Source organism: Microcaecilia unicolor, chromosome 11 (assembly GCF_901765095.1).
Source record: "Microcaecilia unicolor chromosome 11, aMicUni1.1, whole genome shotgun sequence".
Lineage (NCBI taxonomy): Eukaryota > Metazoa > Chordata > Amphibia > Gymnophiona > Siphonopidae > Microcaecilia > Microcaecilia unicolor.
This window is the reverse complement of record NC_044041.1, coordinates 69,700,395-69,721,652: the sequence shown is the minus strand read 5'-3', so window position 1 is coordinate 69,721,652 and position 21,258 is coordinate 69,700,395. Positions and strand designations below refer to the sequence as shown.

Genomic DNA, 21,258 nt, shown 5'->3' with positions numbered 1-21,258 from the left:
CAACTGGTGGTGGAGATTCTATTGGTATTTAAGTACTTTCAAAAAGTACTTCCTCACCATAAACACTGCTGTAATTAATGGAGACCTGGGAAAATTCTTATCTAGTTTTTCAAGTAGTCTAACTCTTCAATGTAAAAAATATTTATCCTTGATTAGCATTCTACTAAGATCTTGCAATTCACGTATCTTTGCCTCCAAAGAACCTAATTTGGTAGAGTGTTTGTTTAACTCCTGGGCTTGTGCAACAACAGTCTCAGCAACAACAAACTCTCAAGCACCAGAAGACCAACAGGCATGTCTTACTCCCACATCAACTTGAATCCATGCCTTACTCTACCTACTCTTAATTCTGATTCGGGAGTGTCCCAGTCCACGAAATTGAGAGCCTGTTGAGCTTGATGGATGGAAAAAGCCTTTGAGAGCTTCCTAATTCCTTCTAGGGAGTGTCCTGACTAGAGGAAATAATTTTAAAACCTTAGAGGTCTTAGGCATTTCTAGATGGAAACTCTTCCCTATGGAAGAGACTGACTATAGAGGAATATCTCTCTCTCATGCACTGAGTTCTCCTTCTTCCAGCTGTTCCACAATAAACCCAGTTCTGGTAGCAAGTGCCCCTCCCCCCTTGGTTAGAGGCTGAAACATCCAATTGAGCCTCCTAATAATCCAGCCCTTCCAAGCACTTTCTCTTTGCCTCTGCACAATACAGTACAAATTTAGAATGGACAGAAATGCTTCCAGCACCCTGAGCTCGAGAATGTTTCACTAAGAAAGCATTGTGTAGTAACAAAACAATTTCTGGAGAAGAGGGAACCCGTTCTCAGGGATCTTCACCAGCTTGAGGATACTAAGGGTTCTTGGGTGTTTGATTGGCAATCACAACCCACGCGTCAGCAGCTGGACAAGTCTGGATGGCTGACAAGGAATTGTAATTTGTCTAGAACTAAGGCTAGTGTGGACTATACATTAAAAAAAAAAATAAAGTCAACTAAGGCTTAGTTCTCCAACTGGCCCAGGAGCTGTCCTTAGGTATCAATCCAGACACTGAATGGTCTGCCCATGACCACCTGCTAGAGAGAAATACTGAGGACCTAAGACTGCATGGTGCCCTTATAAGACAGAGCTCTCAGCACTTGTTCTCTATCTCCATCTGCTAATTGATGGGCATGTTCTGGTCTAGGCTGGTGAGCACAAGAAGGAAGGATACATTCTTTCTCTTCTTTAGGCTCCACTAGCAATTTGAGGATCAAAGATGTGAGTGATCCTATAGTTTGCTGTGGAACTAGAAATCCATTTTTTTTTAATGGGATGGGTGTGAAAATTCCCTGGGAGGCAATAAGATTCAAATCTGAAATATGAACACTATCAGACTGGAAAATCAAAGCAAGGGGATGGCAAATTGAGATTAAGTCAGCCTTCTCTTTGGGACCTGTTCTTCACTGGTAACCAGGATTTGGTTGTAGGCTATGTGATGACTCTCGGTGTGAGATCTGGACTCTTAATTTTGGCAAACCCAAAGGAAAGGATCACATGCCTGAAGTATACGTAACAGTGATAAGGGAAATCCATTTTTTTTTTTGGGGGGTGGGACTGAGTTATACTAAAAATAAAGCCTGAGTATCCAGATCACCCCTTACTACACAGTTTTAGTGTCCAGAATGTAGCTCAGAATTCTTGTAGGGTAAGCTGAGATGCGAGTGTATACAAGTGTTGAATTCTCGGGCAGCAGGGGCCAGTCTAAAATGACCCTGCCAACCAACATCAGAGTTGGACCATACTTCTATATCTTTAATTTTGTTTAAATAAATAAATGCTCTATTGATAATATGAGTTGGGAAAGAGCTTAAGAGGAGGATGGGACATGCCCCTCCTGTATCCTCAAGGAAAGGGATAGTCGGTACCGCAAGAGTCTTATGACAAAGATGTGCAATCTGGTCACAAACAGCTCGGCTAAACCCCTTACCCGTCGGTACTTCTTCTGTAGACTGTCCAGGTTCTCTGGTTGGTTCTGTTTCCCAATGTTTGGTTTGTAGATGATGAAGTATTTGCCCCGTCCCTGTTCTGCCAGCAGGGTGATATTTGTGTTACCTCGCACCTGAGAAACACAGCTTCAATGTTATTTAAGATGACGCGCTTCATAAAAAAGTTCAAAGCATGTTACAAAGATTAATAAAACATCATTAAAACCCTCTACCTCAACTGTTCCCATTGACCTAACTCACTAATCCCATGTAACACAACCAGCCCAATCACTCCCAATGCCAATAATAAAAAGAAGAAAATATACTAGGAGAAACAACTTAGGAGTCTTGGGTATTTGTTATATCTAACACAGTCTAACTAATAAATCCTCCTATCTAATGCTAAATTGTTGTATCCAGATGAATAGAATCCTAGAAGACAATCAGTATCCTGGTATATCACATCACACACTTGCAAGGAAATTTCAAAAATAATGTGGTCCCTAGAGCTATTACCTGAGGCTTCAGAGAGAGAAAAGCCTTTATCTGAAGTTGGGTGGCTCTAGGCTCATCAGGAAAGTCCTACTGCCTGTAGATTTTAACTATTACTGAGTCTGTGTTTTTGTGTGCTTTTCTAGCTAAATAGAGTTCTTTTCTATTATGGAAATATTGTAAACCGCTTTGATATTTGCATTTTGCTCTAAAAGGCAGTATATTAAGAATAAACCATAAATCATTTACTCCCTCTTCCCCCCCCCAATTAAAAAAACCAAGCCTTTACCTTATTCCTGAATATTATGTAATGTTGCTCAAAATGAAGCTCAGCATAACTTAGGCAAAAGTGTGACGCTGGATGAGCTGCAGCCTAACATTAACACTAGGTACCTGAAGTAAAACCAGCTGTGAAGAGCACAGACTATACCCTTTTAATACAGCTGTTTCTATCCCCACCTCTCCTGCTATAATATATACAGCTGCACTTCTTCCCTTCTCTGTGCCTCCAAATATTCTGATAAAACTAATGCTTACTTTACATTGCGTCATCTCCACCAGCTGCACATGAAGAGACTGCTTGGTCTTCTTCATCTGGAAGCAGCTTTTAATTAGATTTGCTGTGCCAAAAGAGCTTGGCATACAAAGATAAAAACCCTGGAGTTCAACATTCAAAGTGATTTAACCAGCCAGAAATGGCTGCTGACCAGTGCTTATTGTGGACTATCCGCTAATTTTCAGTGGCACTTAACTGGATATCGCAACTGAAAATTAGCGGTTAACGCCTAAGTGAAACCAGCTATTTTGGGGTGTTCTGGGGGTGGAGTTAGTACTTGGCCAGTTAACTGGTTAAGTTAACCGCATAAAAAGGACCACATATAAGTCAGTACTATCTTTATGCGATAACCCATAGCCACTTAAGTGCTGAATATTGATTTAACTGGCTATGCATTAGCTGGCTCCGCTATCCTCTTCCAATCTGAACACTAGTTGCCTGTCTCTGCTCGAATTATATTTAAGATTCTTCTTATGGTTTATAATGCTAGGTCTCCATCTACTCCTGTTTATCTCAATAAACATTATTCCTTATGCTCCCCTTCGTTGCCTGTACTCTGCTGATAATAAATCTGTTTCTTCCCTTTCCACCTCCTGTCACACAGCATTCGATTATATCGTACATAAACTCTGGAATGACCTACCCTTGCACATCAGGAATCAACCCTCCCTCCCTGCCTTTAAACAAGCCCTCAAGACCCATCTTTTCAATCTTTACTTTCCTACCATCCCCTGATTGAAGATTGTGTCCTCTGTTTTTTCTTTTGTCTATATATTTTACGGTTATGTAAACTGCTTAGTTGCCTATGTGTAGACCCTTTGGTGGTATATCAAGTATCCAAAATAAATAAATAGCGAATATTCAATGCTGAAGTCCGGTCATGGCCTGGCACTGAATATCCGGGAATAACGCCAGCGGTGGTCAGCAAAACAATCAATGCCGCAGGCTGCATATTTACCCTCTGATTTCTGTAGTACCCACCTTGTAGGAAACATAAAACCCATCATGTGGTCCTGATAGATGTAGCGATTTTTCATAGGCTTCCTCCCACTTTAAACCCCGATCCACACTAATCTGTACCAAAGAGAAATATAAGGTCATGATGAATCTGGTGGAACATTTAATACACTGCAGCTATATGGCTGAGGCCCATGCCCTCTTTGGCACCATATGAATTTACCTTATAGAGCACAACTTGACCATCCTGAGGATGACCTGGTGTCAGGAAAACCTGCTGACTCTCCTCATAAATCTCATCCACACCTGGAGCCAAATCTACAAGAGAGAAACCAAAGGATCATTCAGCAGAGGCACACTGCATGGCATGGCCAGAGTGGCAAAGCTGGGGCATCATTACCCTACCTAGAATGCCCAAGTCATATTTGCCTTCCTTTTTGTCCTTCTGAGTCAGGTAATCAAAGGTGTCTGTGAAGTACTGGAAAAGGCTGTTCTGCTTGTGCACTTCTAGGCCCAGAATCCGGTTCAAGAACTTTGAAATGGAGCAATCTGTAACAAGCAAGAGAGAGTTGTCAACCCCAGAAGTGGTGATAGATCCTCCCCAATCTCAAACTGCCACCAGGACCCCCTCAGAGCTAGCAAGGTTTGTTAGTCATCCCTCTCCCCCTCCTCCACCAATCAAAAGTAGATCCCTTCCAAATCTCAGCAGCTCTCCCAGAGAGGTTTCTCATTTCCCACCACTCTCCCTGTGATGGCAACTCTTCCCTATCCTCAACCCAAAGCTTGTGACAGCAGCTCCCTATCTCCTTTTCCCAGTATAAATTCTCAAACCTACCCCTCACCCCTAAAGACAGCAAGAGCATATCTTCATCTCATCCAAAAGCTGGTGATAGCAGTTCCTTCTTACCCTCCTCCAGTGAGGTCAGCTCCTATCTTTCCCCATTCATCCTCCCAGAGCCACTGAATGCAGTTCCTCAGTTCCGCCTCTCTACAACCAGACGTCAATAACAGCAGCTCCTAATCCCTTTCCTTCAATCTCCTCCCCTCCTGTACACCGCTCAAACCTCCCCTCACCTCCAGAGCCAGAGAGGGCAGCTCCTCTCCTCACCATACCTAACCCCCCCCCAGGTGAAGGCAGCTTGGTATCTTCCAATAACTTACAGTCAGCAACAACTATTCCTTTATTCCCTCCTTACCCTCTAAATAAAGCCCAAAAAGGGAAGTGCCTAACTTCAGTTTATCACCATCTCTCTCTCATCTATGCCTCTGAATCCTCATGGCACCTCCTGACTGGCTTGAGCTCCTGTGGCTCCCTTGCAGACTCACATTCCTGGGGAAGCAGGTAACTGCTCTAATAAGAAGCAATAATGATACAGAAAAGCTCTAAGGAAAGCAAACAACAATATGTTCCAGAACTCAGTTAGAGTTCTCTCCCCTGGAGGAAAGGAAAGGTGGAGGTTATACTCACCTTTTTCCACAGCGATAGATCCAAATTTTGCATCTCTACAAAAGATCCCAACTGAGATAAGACCCTGCTTCACATCTGTAAAGATAGAGTGGGCACATCAAACTTAATATAGTACTGATTTAATTTGGGCATTTATAGTCCGCTTAACTGTTAAGTTCTAGGCAAAGTACAATCAATCGAGAATCTACAATAAAACGGTCATTTTACAAAGAACTCAAAGAACACCATATTAACAACAGTTAACATTAAACAGTCAGTCATTTTACAGAGACATTGTAATTGAGAAACACAGAAAATGTGATTGGTTACATGATTGGTTTCATGTACGGTAAAGGGATATATGATTGGGTAATGACAGGTAAGATAAGAGATAGTTATAGTGACACAATTAGGCACAAAGGTGGAGTAAAAACTTAAAGTGCTGGGAGGGGTACGAGAGTATTAGAGGGTCTTTGGTGGTCTGGTTAGGCCTCCTAAGGGGCAGAAAGTTTGGCTACGAAATATTTTTGGAAGAACTAGGTTTTTATTGATCTTTGGAAAGTCATGTATTCTAAGATCTGTCTAATTTTTTGTGGAAGGGAATTCAAGAGTTTTGCTCCTTTACCTATTGTCATGTTGAAGGTTTTCTGGCACCGGTATTCCCGCGGGTTCGGTAACAATAGTCTGATATCCTGAATAGATCTGAGTGATCTTCTAGGTTAATAGATGTGAGTTAATCTTCGTAGGTACGATGGTGTCAGTCCATGGAGGTTTTTGAAAATGATAATATTTTGCAGTCTACTCTTGCCTTAAGGGGAAGCCAGTGCAATCTTATTAAGAAAGGGGTGGTGTGATCAGTCCAAATACCATTGCCTATTAGTTTTGCAGCAGCATTTATGACTATCTGCAGTTTTTTTTGTTTCTTTTTCTCGTAGGTCTAAGTTGCAATAATCGAGGCCCGAGAGGACCATGGCTTGGACCACAATCTGCAATGTTTATCTAGGTAGATAGGGTGAGATGCATAAGTACATAAGTAATGCCATACTGGGAAAAGACCAAAGGTCCATTGAGCCCAGCATCCTGTCCCCAACAGCAGCCAATCCAGGTCAAGGGCACCTGGCAAGCTACCCAAACGTATAAACATTTTATACAAGTTATTCCCGAAATTGTGGATTTTTCCCAAGTTCATTTAGTAGCGGTCTATGGACTTGTCTTTTAGGAAACCGTCCAACCCCTTTTTAAAACTCTGCCAAGCTAACCACCTTCACTACGTTCTCCGGCAACGAATTCCAGAGTTTAATTACGCGTTGGGTGAAGAAAAATTTTCTATTTGTTTTAAATTTACTACACTGTAGTTTCATCGCATGCCCCCTAGTCCTAGTATTTTTGGAAAGCATGAACAGACGCTTCACATCCACCTGTTCCACTCCACTCATTATTTCATATACCTCTATCATGTCTCCCTTCAGCCGTCTCTTCTCCAAGCTGAAAAGCCCTAGCCTCCTTAGTCTTTCTTCATAGGGAAGTCGTCCCATCCCCGCTATCATTTTTGTTGCCCTTCGCTGCACCTTTTCCAGTTCTACTATATCTTTCTTGAGATGCGGCGACCAGAATTGAACACAATACTCAAGGTGCGGTCGTACCATGGAGCGATACAACGGCATTATAACATCCTCACATCTGTTCTCCATACCTTTCCTAATAATACCCAACATTCTATTTGCTTTCCTAGCCGCAGCAGTACACTGAGCAGAAGGTTTCAGTGTATTATCAACAATGACACCCAGATCCCTTTCTTGGTCCGTAACTCCTAACGTGGAACCTTGCATGACGTAGCTATAATTCGGGTTCTTTTTCCCTACATGCATCACCTTGCACTTGTTCACATTAAACATCATCTGCCATTTAGCTGTCCAGTCTCCCAGTCTTGTAAGGTCCTTCTGTAATTTTTCACAATCCTCTCGTGAGTTAACAACTTTGAATAACTTTGTGTCATCAGCAAATTTAATTACCTCGCTGGTTACTCCCATCTCATCATTTATAAATATATTAAAAAGCAGCGGTCCTAGCACTGACCCCTGAGGAACCCCACTGACTACACTTCTCCATTGTGAATACTGCCCATTTAACCCCACTCTGTTTCCTATCCTTCAACCAGTTTTTAATCCACAATAGGACATTTCCTCCTATGCCATGACCCTCCAATTTCCTCTGTAGCCTTTCATGAGGTACCTTATCAAACGCCTTTTGAAAATCCAGATACACAATATCAACCGGCTGCCCTTTGTCCACATGGTTGTTTACTCCTTCAAAGAATTGAAGTAAATTGGCCATGCAAGATTTCCCCACACTAAGGCCGTGCTGACTTGGTCTCAGTAATCTATGTCCTTGGATGTGCTCTGTAATTTTGTTTTTAATAATAGCCTCTACCATTTTCCCCGGAACTGAAGTCAGACTCACCGGTCTATAATTTCCCGGATCTCCCCTGGAACCTTTTTTAACAATCGGCGTTACATTGGCCACCCTCCAATGTTCCGGTACCACGCCCGATTTTAAGGATAAATTGCATATCACTAACAGAAGCTCCGCAAGCTCATTTTTCAGTTCTATCAGTACTCTAGGATGTATACGATCCGGTCCAGGAGATATGCTACTCTTCAGTTTGCTGAACTGCCCCATTACATCCTCCAGGTTTACTGTGAATTCAGTAAGTTTCTCTGACTCGTCCGCTTGAAATACCATTTCCGACACCGGTATCCCACCCAAATCTTCCTTGGTGAAGACTGAAGCAAAGAATTCATTCCATCTCTCCGCTACGTCTTTGTCATCCTTGATTGCCCCTTTTACCCCTCGGTTGTCCAGCGGCCCAACCGATTCTGTTGCTGGCTTCCTGCTTTTAATATACCGAAAATTTTTTTACTATGTTTTTTTGCCTCTAATGCTATCTTTTTTTCATAATCCCTCTTGGCCTTCTTTATCTGTGCCTTGCATTTGCTTTGACACTCCTTATGTTGCTTCTTGTTATTTTCAGACGGTTCCTTCTTCCATTTTCTGAAGGCGTTTCTTTTAGCCCTAATAGCTTCCTTCACCTCACTTTTCAACCACGCCGGCTGTCTTTTGGACTTCCGTCTTTCTTTTGTAATTCATGGAATATGTTTGGCCTGGGCCTCTAGGATGGTACTTTTGAACAGCATCCACACCTGCTGTACAGTTTTTACCCTCTCAGTTGCCCCTCTTAAGTTTTTTTTTACCGTTCTTCTCATTCTATCATAGTCTCCTTTTTTAAAGTTAAACACTAACGTATTTGACTTCCTATGTTTAGTTACTTCAAGGTTGATATCAAAACTGATCATATTATGATCACTGTTATCAAGCGGCCCCAGTACCATAATGTCCCTCACTAGATCATGCGCTCCACAAAGGACCAAGTCTAGAATTTTCCTTCTCTCATCGGCTCCTGCACCAGCTGCTCCATAAAGCTGTCCTTGATTTCATCAAGGAATTGTACCTCTCTAGTGTGTCCCGATATTACATTTACCCAGTCTATATTTGGGTAATTGAAGTCACCCATTATTATCGCATTGCCCATTTTGTTTGCATCTCTGATTTCTTTTATCATTTCTGCGTCTACCTGCTCATCCTGGCGAGGCGGACGGTAGTACACTCCTATCACCGTCCTTTTCCCTTTTTACATGGAATTTCAACCCACAATGATTCAAAGATGTGATTTGTGTCCTGCTGAATTTGTAATCTATCTGAGTCAAGGCTCTCATTAATATACAATGCTACCCCTCCACCAGTCCGGTCCAGCCTATCACTACGATATACTTTGTACCCCGGTATGACAGTGTCCCACTGGTTATCCTCCTTCCACCAGGTCTCAGTAATGCCTATTATGTCCAATTTTTCATTTAGTGCAATATATTCCAACTCTCCCATCTTATTTCTTAGACTCCTAGCATTTGCATATAGATATTTCAGAGTATGTTTGTTGTTCCTAATTGCATGATGCTTAGTGTTTGACACTATTGATTTGCCATTTTTTGTCTGATCTTTAGTTGTATTTAAGGGCAGATTCCTAGGATCTTGATTTCTTTTTTTTTTATGGTATGGTTGAGTCTGCTAGGACTGGGAGAGTGCTTGGAGGTTTGAGGGGCTGTTGTCCAGCCACAGTATATATATATATATATATATATTTTTTTTTTTTTTTTTTAAATATATTTAAACGGTTTTTATTGATGATGTACGTCAAACAAAACCAATAAAGTCAAACATTTTGTAAACATTCAGTCATGTCATAATTGTACATATGCATCTAGTCTAACATCATCATCCTTTCCTACCCCTTCCCCCCCCCCCAACCACAGTATATTTGTTTTATCTGGATTGATTTTGAGGTTGAGGGAGCAGAACCATGTGTATAGGACATGGAAGACCTCTTTCATGAGTGGGTATGCTGTTGGGGGGAGAGAGGTCTTGGACCAGGAAGAGCAGAATGATATCATTCACCTAGGAGTAGTATTTGATTTGAAAAGGTTTTACAATGTTTCCTAAGTTATGCAAGTAGAAATTGAAAAGGTTTTAGAATGTTTCCTAAGTTACAGACATAGAGATAGACCAGGGTTGGATTGGGATTTCTTGGATGGTTCTGTGTTTCGGGAAGCCTGTGAACCAGTTGATAACTTCGCCTCATGTCTACCTCCGCAAGCATGGTTAGAAGCATTTCGTGCTTGACCAGACTGAAGGCGGTGGACAGATCTAACTGTATGAGGAAGATTTGCTGGTCTTGCCTAGGGGTAGGCGGAGTTTGGATAGCATGCTTGCCATTACTGTTTCTGTGCTGAAAAGAGGTTGGAATCCTGACTGCATGGGGTCCAGTAGTTGGAACTGGTCTACGTAGTTTTGTACTTGGTATGTAACTACTGCTTCCAAGATTTTCATGATGGTGGGAATGTTAGATACCAGGCAGTAGTTATTTGGTGTGTTTCTGTTGAGGTTTTCCCCTTTGAGCAGTGGAGTTAGGATGATTATGCCTAGCTCCTTGGGGAAGATTCCCTTCCTGAGCATGGACTGTATCATGTCGATTATATAGGCTATTGCCTTTGGGGTAGCTGTTCTAAGGAGGTCAGCTCTGAATGGATCTAGAGCACCAAACACACCACAACTGTGAAACAGAGCCGTATGTGCTTGCATACATGTGAACACAATATCTTGACACAGGGTCATGTGTGTGCATGCAGACCAAAAGAAACACAGACCTGAACTACTCCCCTTTAACAAAAAGCCATGCACTGGGCAGCAGCAATGCAAGCTTCATACTCCACCAGGCATGTCTGCTGTAACAGGGTAACAGAAAAGATAATATACTCACAGAATCTCCAAAAATAAGGGATACAATTCTGTCACCTAAATCACTACACTGAATTTCTACAATGGCACTGTGCTTGCGTGGTGCCTGCCCACATTTAAAGAGTGTGGAAAGGCAGAAAATACAATTGTTCCTACCATGAAAGAAAGCAGCAGCTCCTCCTGGATATGTCTTGGGTGGCAGAACTTTGTTGCTGGAGTGATTCAAGATGGAGGAAAGGACTCTTTCCAATGCTCTGTTCCCATACTGTAAGAAAGTGAGACCACAATCTGGAACTCAGAATATGGAGAGGTGGACACAGGGGTAGGTACAGATGGATTACTAAATTATATACATCATTCAGAGCAGCATTTCTTAATCTTTTTTGGGTTATCAACCCATTTAAGAATCTGATGAAAGCTGTGGACCTCCTCCCTAGAAACAGGCACAAGAACACACACACAGATCCTGTTAGACTCTGTAGTAGTCCTTCCCTAGCATGGTACCTCTGTTACTAAGAGACAGGGGTACTTACGAGCTGCTGATTTTCTCTTCTGTTGCTGCTTCTACTGTACTGAAGCTATAGGTCACATATCAACTTTGATTTCTTTATATAACCCTTCAAAATACTGCTATTTCCTTGCCCCTCTAATATCATGTATTCACAAGTATGAAAATGAAAAAATTACAGTGAACACTTAAAAAGATGAATGGATTAATATTTAGACCCAGTGCCAGTGATTTTTTTTTTTTAAACACCAACTGTGGTGTTTAAAAATCATGTACATTCAGCACGAATCACTGACCATTAGCAGCTATGGTGTAGATACTCAAAGCAATTTAAACGGCCAGGAAAGGGGGCCTACATTTCTCAAGTGGTAAAGAAAGGTTTCTACTGGCTGTGCCGCTTGCATTTCATCAGATGTTATGTCGACTTTACATCATTACATACACTCGTTCATGCCTTTATCATTTTCCATTTGGACCACTGTAATAATGTATTCGCTGATTTATCGCAATTCCAACTATGTCACCTTCAACCCTTGCAAAACTCAGCAATCTGTATGCACTTTAAAGCTAAGCGTTATGATCTTATTACTCCTCTGTTTATCAAACTTCATTGGCTACCAGTCTCATTTGGTTTAAAATCTTACTTTGTTCTGACCCATAAGACGTTGCACCTTGGCAGCCCTTCTTATATGGCTACTTTGGTCATCCCATACACTCCTTCGTGCACTTAGATCCCTTGATGCAAGCCATCTGGTACTACCCTTCCCTAGACACGCACATTATTAGTACACATGTAACTCTGCCTTTTTCTTTTTAGTTCCTAGTCTATGGAACAGTCTGCCTTCTGATGTTAGAGCTGAACATTCATTAATCAGATTTAAGATAAAACCCATTATTTCTAGATGGTGTTTGGAAATACTTCTAACATAGTAGATGACGGCAGAAAAAGACCTGCACGGTCCATCCAGTCTGCCCAACAAGATAACTCATATTTGCTGCTTTTTGTGTATACCCTACTTTGATTTGTACCTGTGCTCTTCAGGGCACAGACCGTATAAGTCTGCCCAGCACTATCCCCGCCTCCCAACCACCAGCCCTGCCTCCCAACCACCGGCTCTGGCACAGACCGTATAAGTCTGCCCAGCACTATCCCTGCCTCCCAACCACCAGCCCCGCCTCTAGTTAAGTGCAGCACCTTCCTGTCCCCTTCCCGCTCTTGTTCTTCCTCGCCTGACCACCTAGGTATGCGTGGATGTTTTCTTTCCTATTTTTAATTGGAGTTCTGTTCTTTTATGATTTTATGTAAATTTTATGTATTGTTAACTGCTTTGATCTTCTTTAAGCTAAGGCGGTATATCAAGTCAAAAATAAACAAACGTTCACTGGCAATTAACTAGACAGTGCTGCTGAATACTGCCACTAAACAGACAACCCCTAACTGATGAGGTTAGAGGTGGGCTGGGGACATGGTTCCAGCTGGTTGGCGGTAATATTCAGACCACTAATTGGCTAGGTAAGCTCAAACATAGGACAGAAGAAGGCTGTCCTAAATTTATGTGCCAAATTTAACTGGGCTCTGCCACAACCTCTAGTGGTATTTGAAGTACTGTGAAACTGCTGCTACAGGTTTCGGAAGCCATTTTGGAATGCAGGCCGGTGCTGGGCAGGAGTGAGTGGGCATCGTTACTGCCCAATTTCCCCCTAGACCACCAGGGATTTCTCCAGGTAGGCTTGGGGGGGGGGGGGGTATTTTTGAGTACCGGGGGTGGGATGGGGGGAGGCATTTTTTTTGGGTCCCAGCCAATATTCAGCTGGGACCTGCCTAACCCTGTTTACTAAGCCACACTAGCAGCTGCAGTGTGCTAATGCCGATGCAGCCCCTTCACTTTGAAAGGGATGTCGGCATTGTTGTGCGGCTTAGTAAACAGGGGGGTAAGTGTCTTATGTGGGTGCCGGATGAATATCGGTGGGACCTGCATAAGTTCCGGAGGCTAACATCATTGAATTAGCCTCAGATATTCAGTGTGGTTGCCTAGACATGAACCAGCACTAAATATCTGGGGCTAATTCTGCTACCGCTGCGGGTTGGATATCAACTGGTAAATGTATAAGGTGATACCCAAATGTTATACGTATAATTGAGCAGTTTAAGTTAGGATGGCCTTTTTTTCTGAACTAAATTAAATCATTTAACTATATGGTTAGTGGCTGTTTATCATCATCATCATCATATGTATAGTTAGGCAGAATGCCCTGATTACACTCTGGTACTATCTGTACACTGCTGCAGTGGTTCGGATTTTCAGCAGCACTATTCATAAAGAGTCACTGAAACTCCATGGATAGGGGACTTACGTATTTAGCAACAGCTGCTGAATATGTAAGTCCCTTCAAAAAAAAAAAAAAAAAAAGACCCATTAATATTTTACCTTAATATTCACCATAACTAAATATAAACAAAGGTAGATGTTCATAATCACAATGGCAGGGTACATTTTCTTTAATTCCTAATCTAGATGTCATGATGTTGCACTGATGATGACTGTACATAACCTGACCATGTACGATTTAGAGTGAAGCACTATCTTAACATGATTTCATAAAAAACAAATACTATTTTAAGTGTCATGTTTCAATGTAGAAGAGGGTTAAGAATCCTTGATGCAGAGAATGAAAATAAATTACTTTATTCTCAAAGTTGTATTGGCTGAGATCTCGGGATTCAGTTGCTCGACGGTCTCCATGGGTTAAGGCACCCTGCCAAAACAGAAAAAAAAAAGGAGTTCAAAACTCTGCAAAATGCTACAAGTTAGCAGTAGCCTGTGTGGATAGTCACTGTTCCTTGTTAAGAAATTAAGTGCCAAGCTGGATCAGGCCAGTGGTCTACTGAGTCCAACATCCTGTCTCAACAGTGGCCAATTCAGGTCACTTGGAAACTCCTGGCAGATTCTAATGCAGAGATCCATTCTCTGTGCCTCATTCATAAAAGTAAGAGACTGTTATCACCATATCAGTCCAGCTATTCCTTAGCATCTATTCCAGACCTGTCCAGAATCCATGTGCTGACCAGTGGATGGAGATAGAGAAACAAAGTAGTTCTGTGTGATTAGCACCTTAAGGGCTTTGTGCAGCCTTGGAATACTCAGTATGTCTCCAGTCTCCAATGGATGGTGAGACTGATCATACAGCTTCTGAACTGTTTACTAAAATTAGCTCCTGGACTAGTTGGAGAACTGGAACCCAGCAGAGCAACAGTTGTTCTTTTAAGATAATTTAACTTCAAGAAGAATGTTTCTATATATTTTGGAAAATAGGGAATAGCTTAGAGGAGTCTGAGCTCCCTCCCCATTTATCACCCCTCTACCCTTTGTCAGATTGGAAATAAGCAAATCTGACGAAGAAGGGCAACCTTCGAAAGCTAATCAAGAAATGTATTAAGTTATGGCCAATAAAAAAGGTATCATCTTATTTTCTTTTCCATGTTTTATTTTGTTTGATTTCTGTAGATTTTTCTGGGAATCTTTTGTCAGGCTCCCAACTGACTGATGACTGCGTTTCATCTTGCAGGTCCTCTTGGCACCAGAGTGCTTTTACCAGTCCCTGATGACAAATTCAGCCCAGGAACCTATCCCAGTTATTTCTATGGGCCTAAGAAATAGGGCTCCTTCATCCATTAAGACTCTGGTCTGTCCCACATATTCTGGAGGTTTGCGATGCTAGGTCACAAGTCCATCTATTTTAATGACAACAATGAGGGAGTTTTTCTTTCTCTTGTGGGAATCAGCGTTTCTTTCTTTTGGGCCCTTAGAAGATTTCAATTTATGTTTTCTTGGTGAGGATTTCCTAATTAGTCTGCCAGAGGAATGATTTCATGTCTATTTTTCTCAAGATGAGTTCTAGTTTGGGATTCTATTCAGGTGTTCGGCTCCCTGGCAGCTGCTATAGGTTCAGTGCTGAGGGCTCTTGCTCACTTGGGACTTGATATAGTGTCCTACTCAGCTGAGGGTCCCTGAGCTCTCAGAATTGCAAGTATTATTTCCTTGCTAGACATAAACAAGAAGCAGTTTCATATACTGACCACAGGTGCCAGCTTCCTCAGAGAGAGGAAGACCTCCTGCTTGTTTAGTCTTTCTATTTCTTTCTCTCCTGTTTCTCACGTGCCTCAGGTGTATGTTGGACTCAGGTGTCTTTTTGAGGGGCTTCAACGCTTCCTTTTGCCAGATAACTGGCTACCTGGTGGGACGACTTTTGCTACCATGATCAGATGTTGATCAAGTGAAATTTCAGTTCTTCCTAGAAAGGTATTTCTAAAGAAGTATCACAGGAAGATTTAAGGACGTTATCTTCTACTAAATAAAAAAAAAAAATTAAAAAAGAGCCGCTCTTCCAGTAGCAGGTGTTGACTCTTTTTGTATAATAAGATTGTAAGATGATCTTGCTATAGCAGATTTTAGTTGCCAAATTCTTCTCTCTCTTGTTCTACTGCCTATGAAGCATTCCTTGGCAAGTATGTTTTTCTATTGGTACTTTGGTTATAAGTATTTATTTTCCATCTGCCTTGCTGCTTCTTTCTGGTGTGTGTTCCTTTAAAACAAAGTGCCCTTAATTCAGACTCTCTCCTGCACAGATATTATGCAAAGTTGGAGCAGCCCTAAGGCAGACAGTCTAAACTGTTTTCCTTTCCCCCTTCCTTTCTTCTGCTTGTTTCCAGTATCTCTGGGACCAGGGATGTTTCTCTCTGTAGATATATTCTGGCAGTTCACAGTGTTGGCTAGGGTACTTTAATAGGTCTAGAAACAGACAGGTAAGTAGATATCAGCTGTCATCTACCTTCCCTCTACTTGCATCCAGTATGGCTAAGGATAAGGCAGATCACATCCTACAGGGCAGATCACATCCTACAGGGATGTCTACTGGTGCAATCCATTTCTTTCTATTTTTTCCAGTAGGTCCACCATTAAGGTCTGGGGCATGTTGCAGCTATGTCATACGTACAAAAAGTCATCATAGACTAAAAAACCCTCGTGTAATATTTTTTTGAATAATTTTTCAAAATTATAAATACGAACAAAGTTCATATATTGATCAGTCAATCAGACTGAGAAAAATATATATTATCTGTAAATGTATTAATTCTCAAAGACTCAAATGCACTTATCTTGCAACTTTGCACTCCAGCTTGCCAGATGATTCCAACAGTCCCGTTTCGTTCATCTTCTTCAGGGAACCATGCAGCAAAGTGTTTTAAAATCGCTAAATTCTGGAGAATACTCGGACTAACTCGGTGTTAGTCTGAGTATTCTCCAGCATTTAGCAATTTTAAAACACTTTGCTGCATGGTTCCCTGAAGAAGATGAACAAAACGGGACTGTTGGAATCATCTGGCAAGCTGGAGTGCAAAGTTGCAAGATAAGTGCATTTGAGTCATTGAGAATTAATACATTTACAGATAATATATATTTTTCTCAGTCTGATTGACTGATCAATATATGAACTTTGTTCGTATTTATAATTTTGAAAAATTATTCAAAAAAATATTACACAAAGGTTTTTTAGTCTATGATGACTTTTTGTACGTGCAACATAACAGTTTAAAGTTGTTGCCGTAAAGTTGAGACTTTTCCCTCGCAAACACAATTAATCTGTTCAGCGTGGTATTTTTGAGAGTATCAATTTTTGTGAACAGTATCGATCTTTGGTTGGTTTGCAGCTATGTCATAGCAATACAGCAGTTTAGATGGTGCATTTCATCTGGCTTAAGCGTAGGCAGACAAACATATCAGAAGGACCAGAGCATCTTTCTCATCTAGCACTTGCCTACATCAAAGTTGCACAGGTCCCCAGGTTATTCTGTGACCTGTATGCTCTGAGTGGATTAACACCTGTTGGTGCTCCTCTTTGGTAACATCACCAGCCCTTTTATTGCCGCTTGGCATTACAAGTACCTAATCAAAGCTTGCTGGACCTTTATTTCCTCCTTTTTACTTTCCATTAGAGAAAAGGGAAGGTCCATGAAAACTACATAGCCACTTTCAGGTTTAGATAGCCTTGCACAGCTCTAATATTCTATTGTTTAGAATGGCTACGAGTAATGTTGCACATTGGGCACAGCTTCTCTCTCCTCCCCACTCTTTTTCACTTGTGGTGGCTATAGTGGAAATGCTGGAAGAACTGTCTCACTTCTCTTCTTGGGTGAAGTTTGAATTAATGTTTATAATAACGATACCTCAAATATACACTGCAAGAGGTAGCCTTCTTGGAAGTTTTGTAAGCTACTTATCCTGGATTTTTTTGCACCCAATGGACAATTTTCGACCTGAGCCTATGATCAACTGTAGTAGAATGACACATTGCTGATCCTTTATACATTCTCTGAGCCACTGCTTTCTTCTATAGACACAAATGTTCACTGTCTTTGTGAAATAGCATGTACTGGCAGGGAGTTTCAAGTCTCAACCACCTTCAGGACTGCTTTGCTACATCTCACAGAGGTTCTGGTCTGATCTGGTAAGGACACTATAATTATGTCTTACCTGATTTATTTTCTTTCAATTGGTCCTACCAGATTAGTCCAGAAGCGGAACACACTTCCATTCCACTTTGTTCTCCTGTTCTTCAATTTTACAATTTATCTAACATTTTTCATCAGATTGTGATATAGCTCCTGACCCAGTTGAAGAGCTGTGTCTCCAAAGAATACAACAATTTACTGTTGGTAAAGGTAATGGATGAATGCAACATCTGACTAGTAATATAGGTTTATGGGACAACAACTGGCCCAGTTGGAGAACTGTAAGTAGCATACATCAATGCGTTGTTGGTAAAAAATAATGGATGAATGCAACATTTGACACGAAGTTTGAATATGAGCATCATTGCACGGTCCTTCAAAATACTGAGCATTCTAAGGCTGCACAGTACCCTTAAGGGGCAAATCACACAACTACTTTGTTTCTCTATCTCCATCCGCTGATCGACAGACATAACCCATAGGTTCTGGACTGGTCTGGTAGGACTAAAGGAAAGAAAATTATCAGCAAAGTCAATTTCTCCATAACTGATATTAGCCCACCTATACTATCAACCTTGAATATATCCTCTTCCACCAAATTCCACATTTTAGCTGTGCAATGATAAATAAATAAATAAATAAATACTTATATTACAGGGAACCATTTATATGACAAAATTTTAGAGTTATCATATAACTCTATGTCTGGGGCAACTAGCTGACCCAGACCTGGTTTTACCACATTGTATGCCTGTACTCTAATCCCACTTTTCTTAGGAAATACAATACAGAAAATTAGAATTACACTTCCATGCATGAAACTAGATAAAATCAGTACTGGCCCACATTGTCCCACTGGACATGGAACTATAAGATGGGAAAACTCTTTTCTTAGCTAGAACTGGGGTTGCTGATCTGACCAGGTATCTATTGTTGATCATGTCTCAAGTGTGTAGGGATAACTTACAAGACTCTCCAGGCGCTTGGCTACGATAGATGCAAACCTGCGCTCTCCTGCCAGCTCTGAGATCAGGAAGATATACTCTGGGGCTGAGACCTGGTTTGATCGATGAGTTCGACCTAAAAATGAAAAGTGAGAGGAAGCAGAAGGATAAGAGAGGCCACATATCATGGAAATGCAATGCTCCAGAACCCCAAATGAATATGGACTAAATATAATCAGGAATGAAAATGCAGAGCTCGAAAGTCGAAGGAGTATGGATTAAGTTTCATCAGGAATGGAAATGCAATGCTCCAAAGCAAGAATACTTTCTTTCAGTGGAGTCTGTAACCCATGAATTAAGGAGCAAGAGGAGCAGGAATGCTAAATAATATCATTCCCCTAGGAAGAGGATTATTGGAGTGCCTGTACTCACCAAATTGCTGAATGGCCCTGTCTGCACTCCAGGGTAACTCTAGTGTCATGTGAACTCGCCGACGCTGGTTCTGAACTCGCCGGTCTGCTTGGAGAGAGATGCCAGAACTGGAGGCCTCTGAGATTATTGCTACAAGCTGAAAGACACAAGAGAAAGCGTCAGAAGATCAGAGATACAGTGCAATGTATGTCATAGGAAGAAAAGGCCAGCTAGGACAGAGGTGTTTGGTGCATGCTGTCCTCATGTCACCCTTCTTTCCCATCTTTGCTGCACTAGGCATCAGTTGCTCCACTGAAGATTCAGACTTACCTTGTCTCCATTCATAAACGTTCTTTTTCCTTCAGGTTCACATTGTCAATAGAGAGGCACTGCTCTGCTCGAGACTCAAATGTAATGGTACCATCTGCCCGACGCACCACACGTCCTTTTCTGCCCGTCATCTGCAAGTATGCACAGAGCACAACCACGATGATGTGCTTCCATGTCACAATGGCAGTACCCAGACCCTTTCACAGCCCTTTCTATATGGAGTCACGAAAAGACTCAACCTGTGCCTTTGGTGGCAGAAAACAGATCAGAGTGGAAAGAACTCACCTCTGCTACATGGTCTGGCCCACCAAACTGATCAATGACCTCGTCCAGGGTATTGAGTGGTAGCTCCTTCCCCAGAGTCTTCACTTTCATCATTAAGTCCAGTTTCATCTTCTCCACATGCTCCAGCACACCTGGAGTGGAATGAAGATCCTTTTGTAGCCCCTGAGAAAGCAAAGTCCCTGTGGGATGCAACCAAAGTAGAGTTTGTCAGAAGCTACAAGTACAGAAAACTGCCTAAGGACAGAAAGCCAGCAAGCTCCATTGCCTGTGTCTTTGGCACCTGCTGCTTCTAGTAATTCACTGCCCTGAAACAGCTTATCACACCCTTTCTTCACAACTGAGGAAGACAATAAGAACCTTCTACTGCCCTTCCTTTCCCCTCATCCTCCCTTCTTTCTTCTCTCCTCCTCACGCATTCCTCTCCACGTTCCCCAATGTAAGTACCAACCTCTTTCACATTCATCATCCCTCCCTTCCCCATTCTTTCTTTCCTCTCCCCTATCTTCCCTTCCCTCTCCTCACCCATCCTCTCTCCATTCCTAGATTACCTCGATCTTCAAATGCAAAGCCATTGATGGTGTGATCCACAAAGATGACATCATCATTATCAATGACAGACTCTGGGGAGGAGTTGAAATCACTGTCGAGGCCCAAATCTGAGTCGCTGCTGCTGTCCTCACTGATTCTGATCACTCCTGCATATTCCAAGCCTCCCTTGGGGACCTTAGTGCAGCGCACTCTTGGTCGGCCTGCCAAGAAGACAGAAATAACGAGAGGTCCCATAATGCTGTACAGCACCCTCAAAACTGCATGCAACAGGCAGAATTCTAAACCACAAAAGCACAGCTGTTGTCTCCTGGTCAAGTAGGGTGAAACCATGTGAGGAGACTGCGTGCAGTCAGTGGGAGGAGGCCAGACTTGTAGATGAAAAAAGATGGTCAAGTGTACACAGTTATAGGAAGAGAAATAGTGAAGCTTCCTGCTCCCATTCTACCATGGTCTCTGACATCAATTCACTTTGGAAAGAACAAACATTATGTCACCTGTGTGCCTGCATTTCAAAAGTGAGAGAGACCATATTAATGTGCATGTGAGAGTGTGTAACAGACAGTCTCTTGGACTTCCAAGATAGGTTAGCTTAGGGCACCACTTAATGTATGTCATTTCACTTACAAAACATGTGCATTGGGATCTGCTTATGGTTCAGTTTAGCTGAGAGGTCAGTGGCATATTGTCAGCACAGATACCTCTGACTGATATTTCTCTAAACAAGGTAAAAGCAACATTACATCCATAAAGCTCACAGGCCTGGAAGCCACATCTCAGAGGCCTCAAATCTTTTCATATCTACTCCTGTCTTTAGCCTCTGAGACTCTGCTCTTCAGCACTGTAACAAATTCTTGCCAGGAATGCTTATCTACTGATATAAGCAGCACACAAAGGTTGGAGCAACTCATGCCAGACTGTAGGGTCTATTTTGTTTTTCTTATTTTCCATCTGTGAGAATATG

At 41.9% G+C, this 21,258-nt stretch overlaps 1 protein-coding gene across 1 annotated transcript in view; it reads right to left on the bottom strand.

Moving 5' to 3' along the window:
* Positions 1 to 21,258, bottom strand: part of SBNO2 (strawberry notch homolog 2) — a 216,497-nt gene that overhangs the window by 29,479 nt on the left and 165,760 nt on the right. Inside the window, 13 exon segments of the mRNA XM_030219853.1 lie at positions 1,961 to 2,092; positions 3,988 to 4,080; positions 4,187 to 4,281; positions 4,369 to 4,512; positions 5,432 to 5,506; positions 10,916 to 11,024; positions 13,953 to 14,024; positions 18,746 to 18,858; positions 19,155 to 19,290; positions 19,464 to 19,483; positions 19,486 to 19,594; positions 19,749 to 19,927; positions 20,297 to 20,497. Of these exon segments, the coding sequence (XP_030075713.1) occupies positions 1,961 to 2,092; positions 3,988 to 4,080; positions 4,187 to 4,281; positions 4,369 to 4,512; positions 5,432 to 5,506; positions 10,916 to 11,024; positions 13,953 to 14,024; positions 18,746 to 18,858; positions 19,155 to 19,290; positions 19,464 to 19,483; positions 19,486 to 19,594; positions 19,749 to 19,927; positions 20,297 to 20,497 (1,478 nt within the window).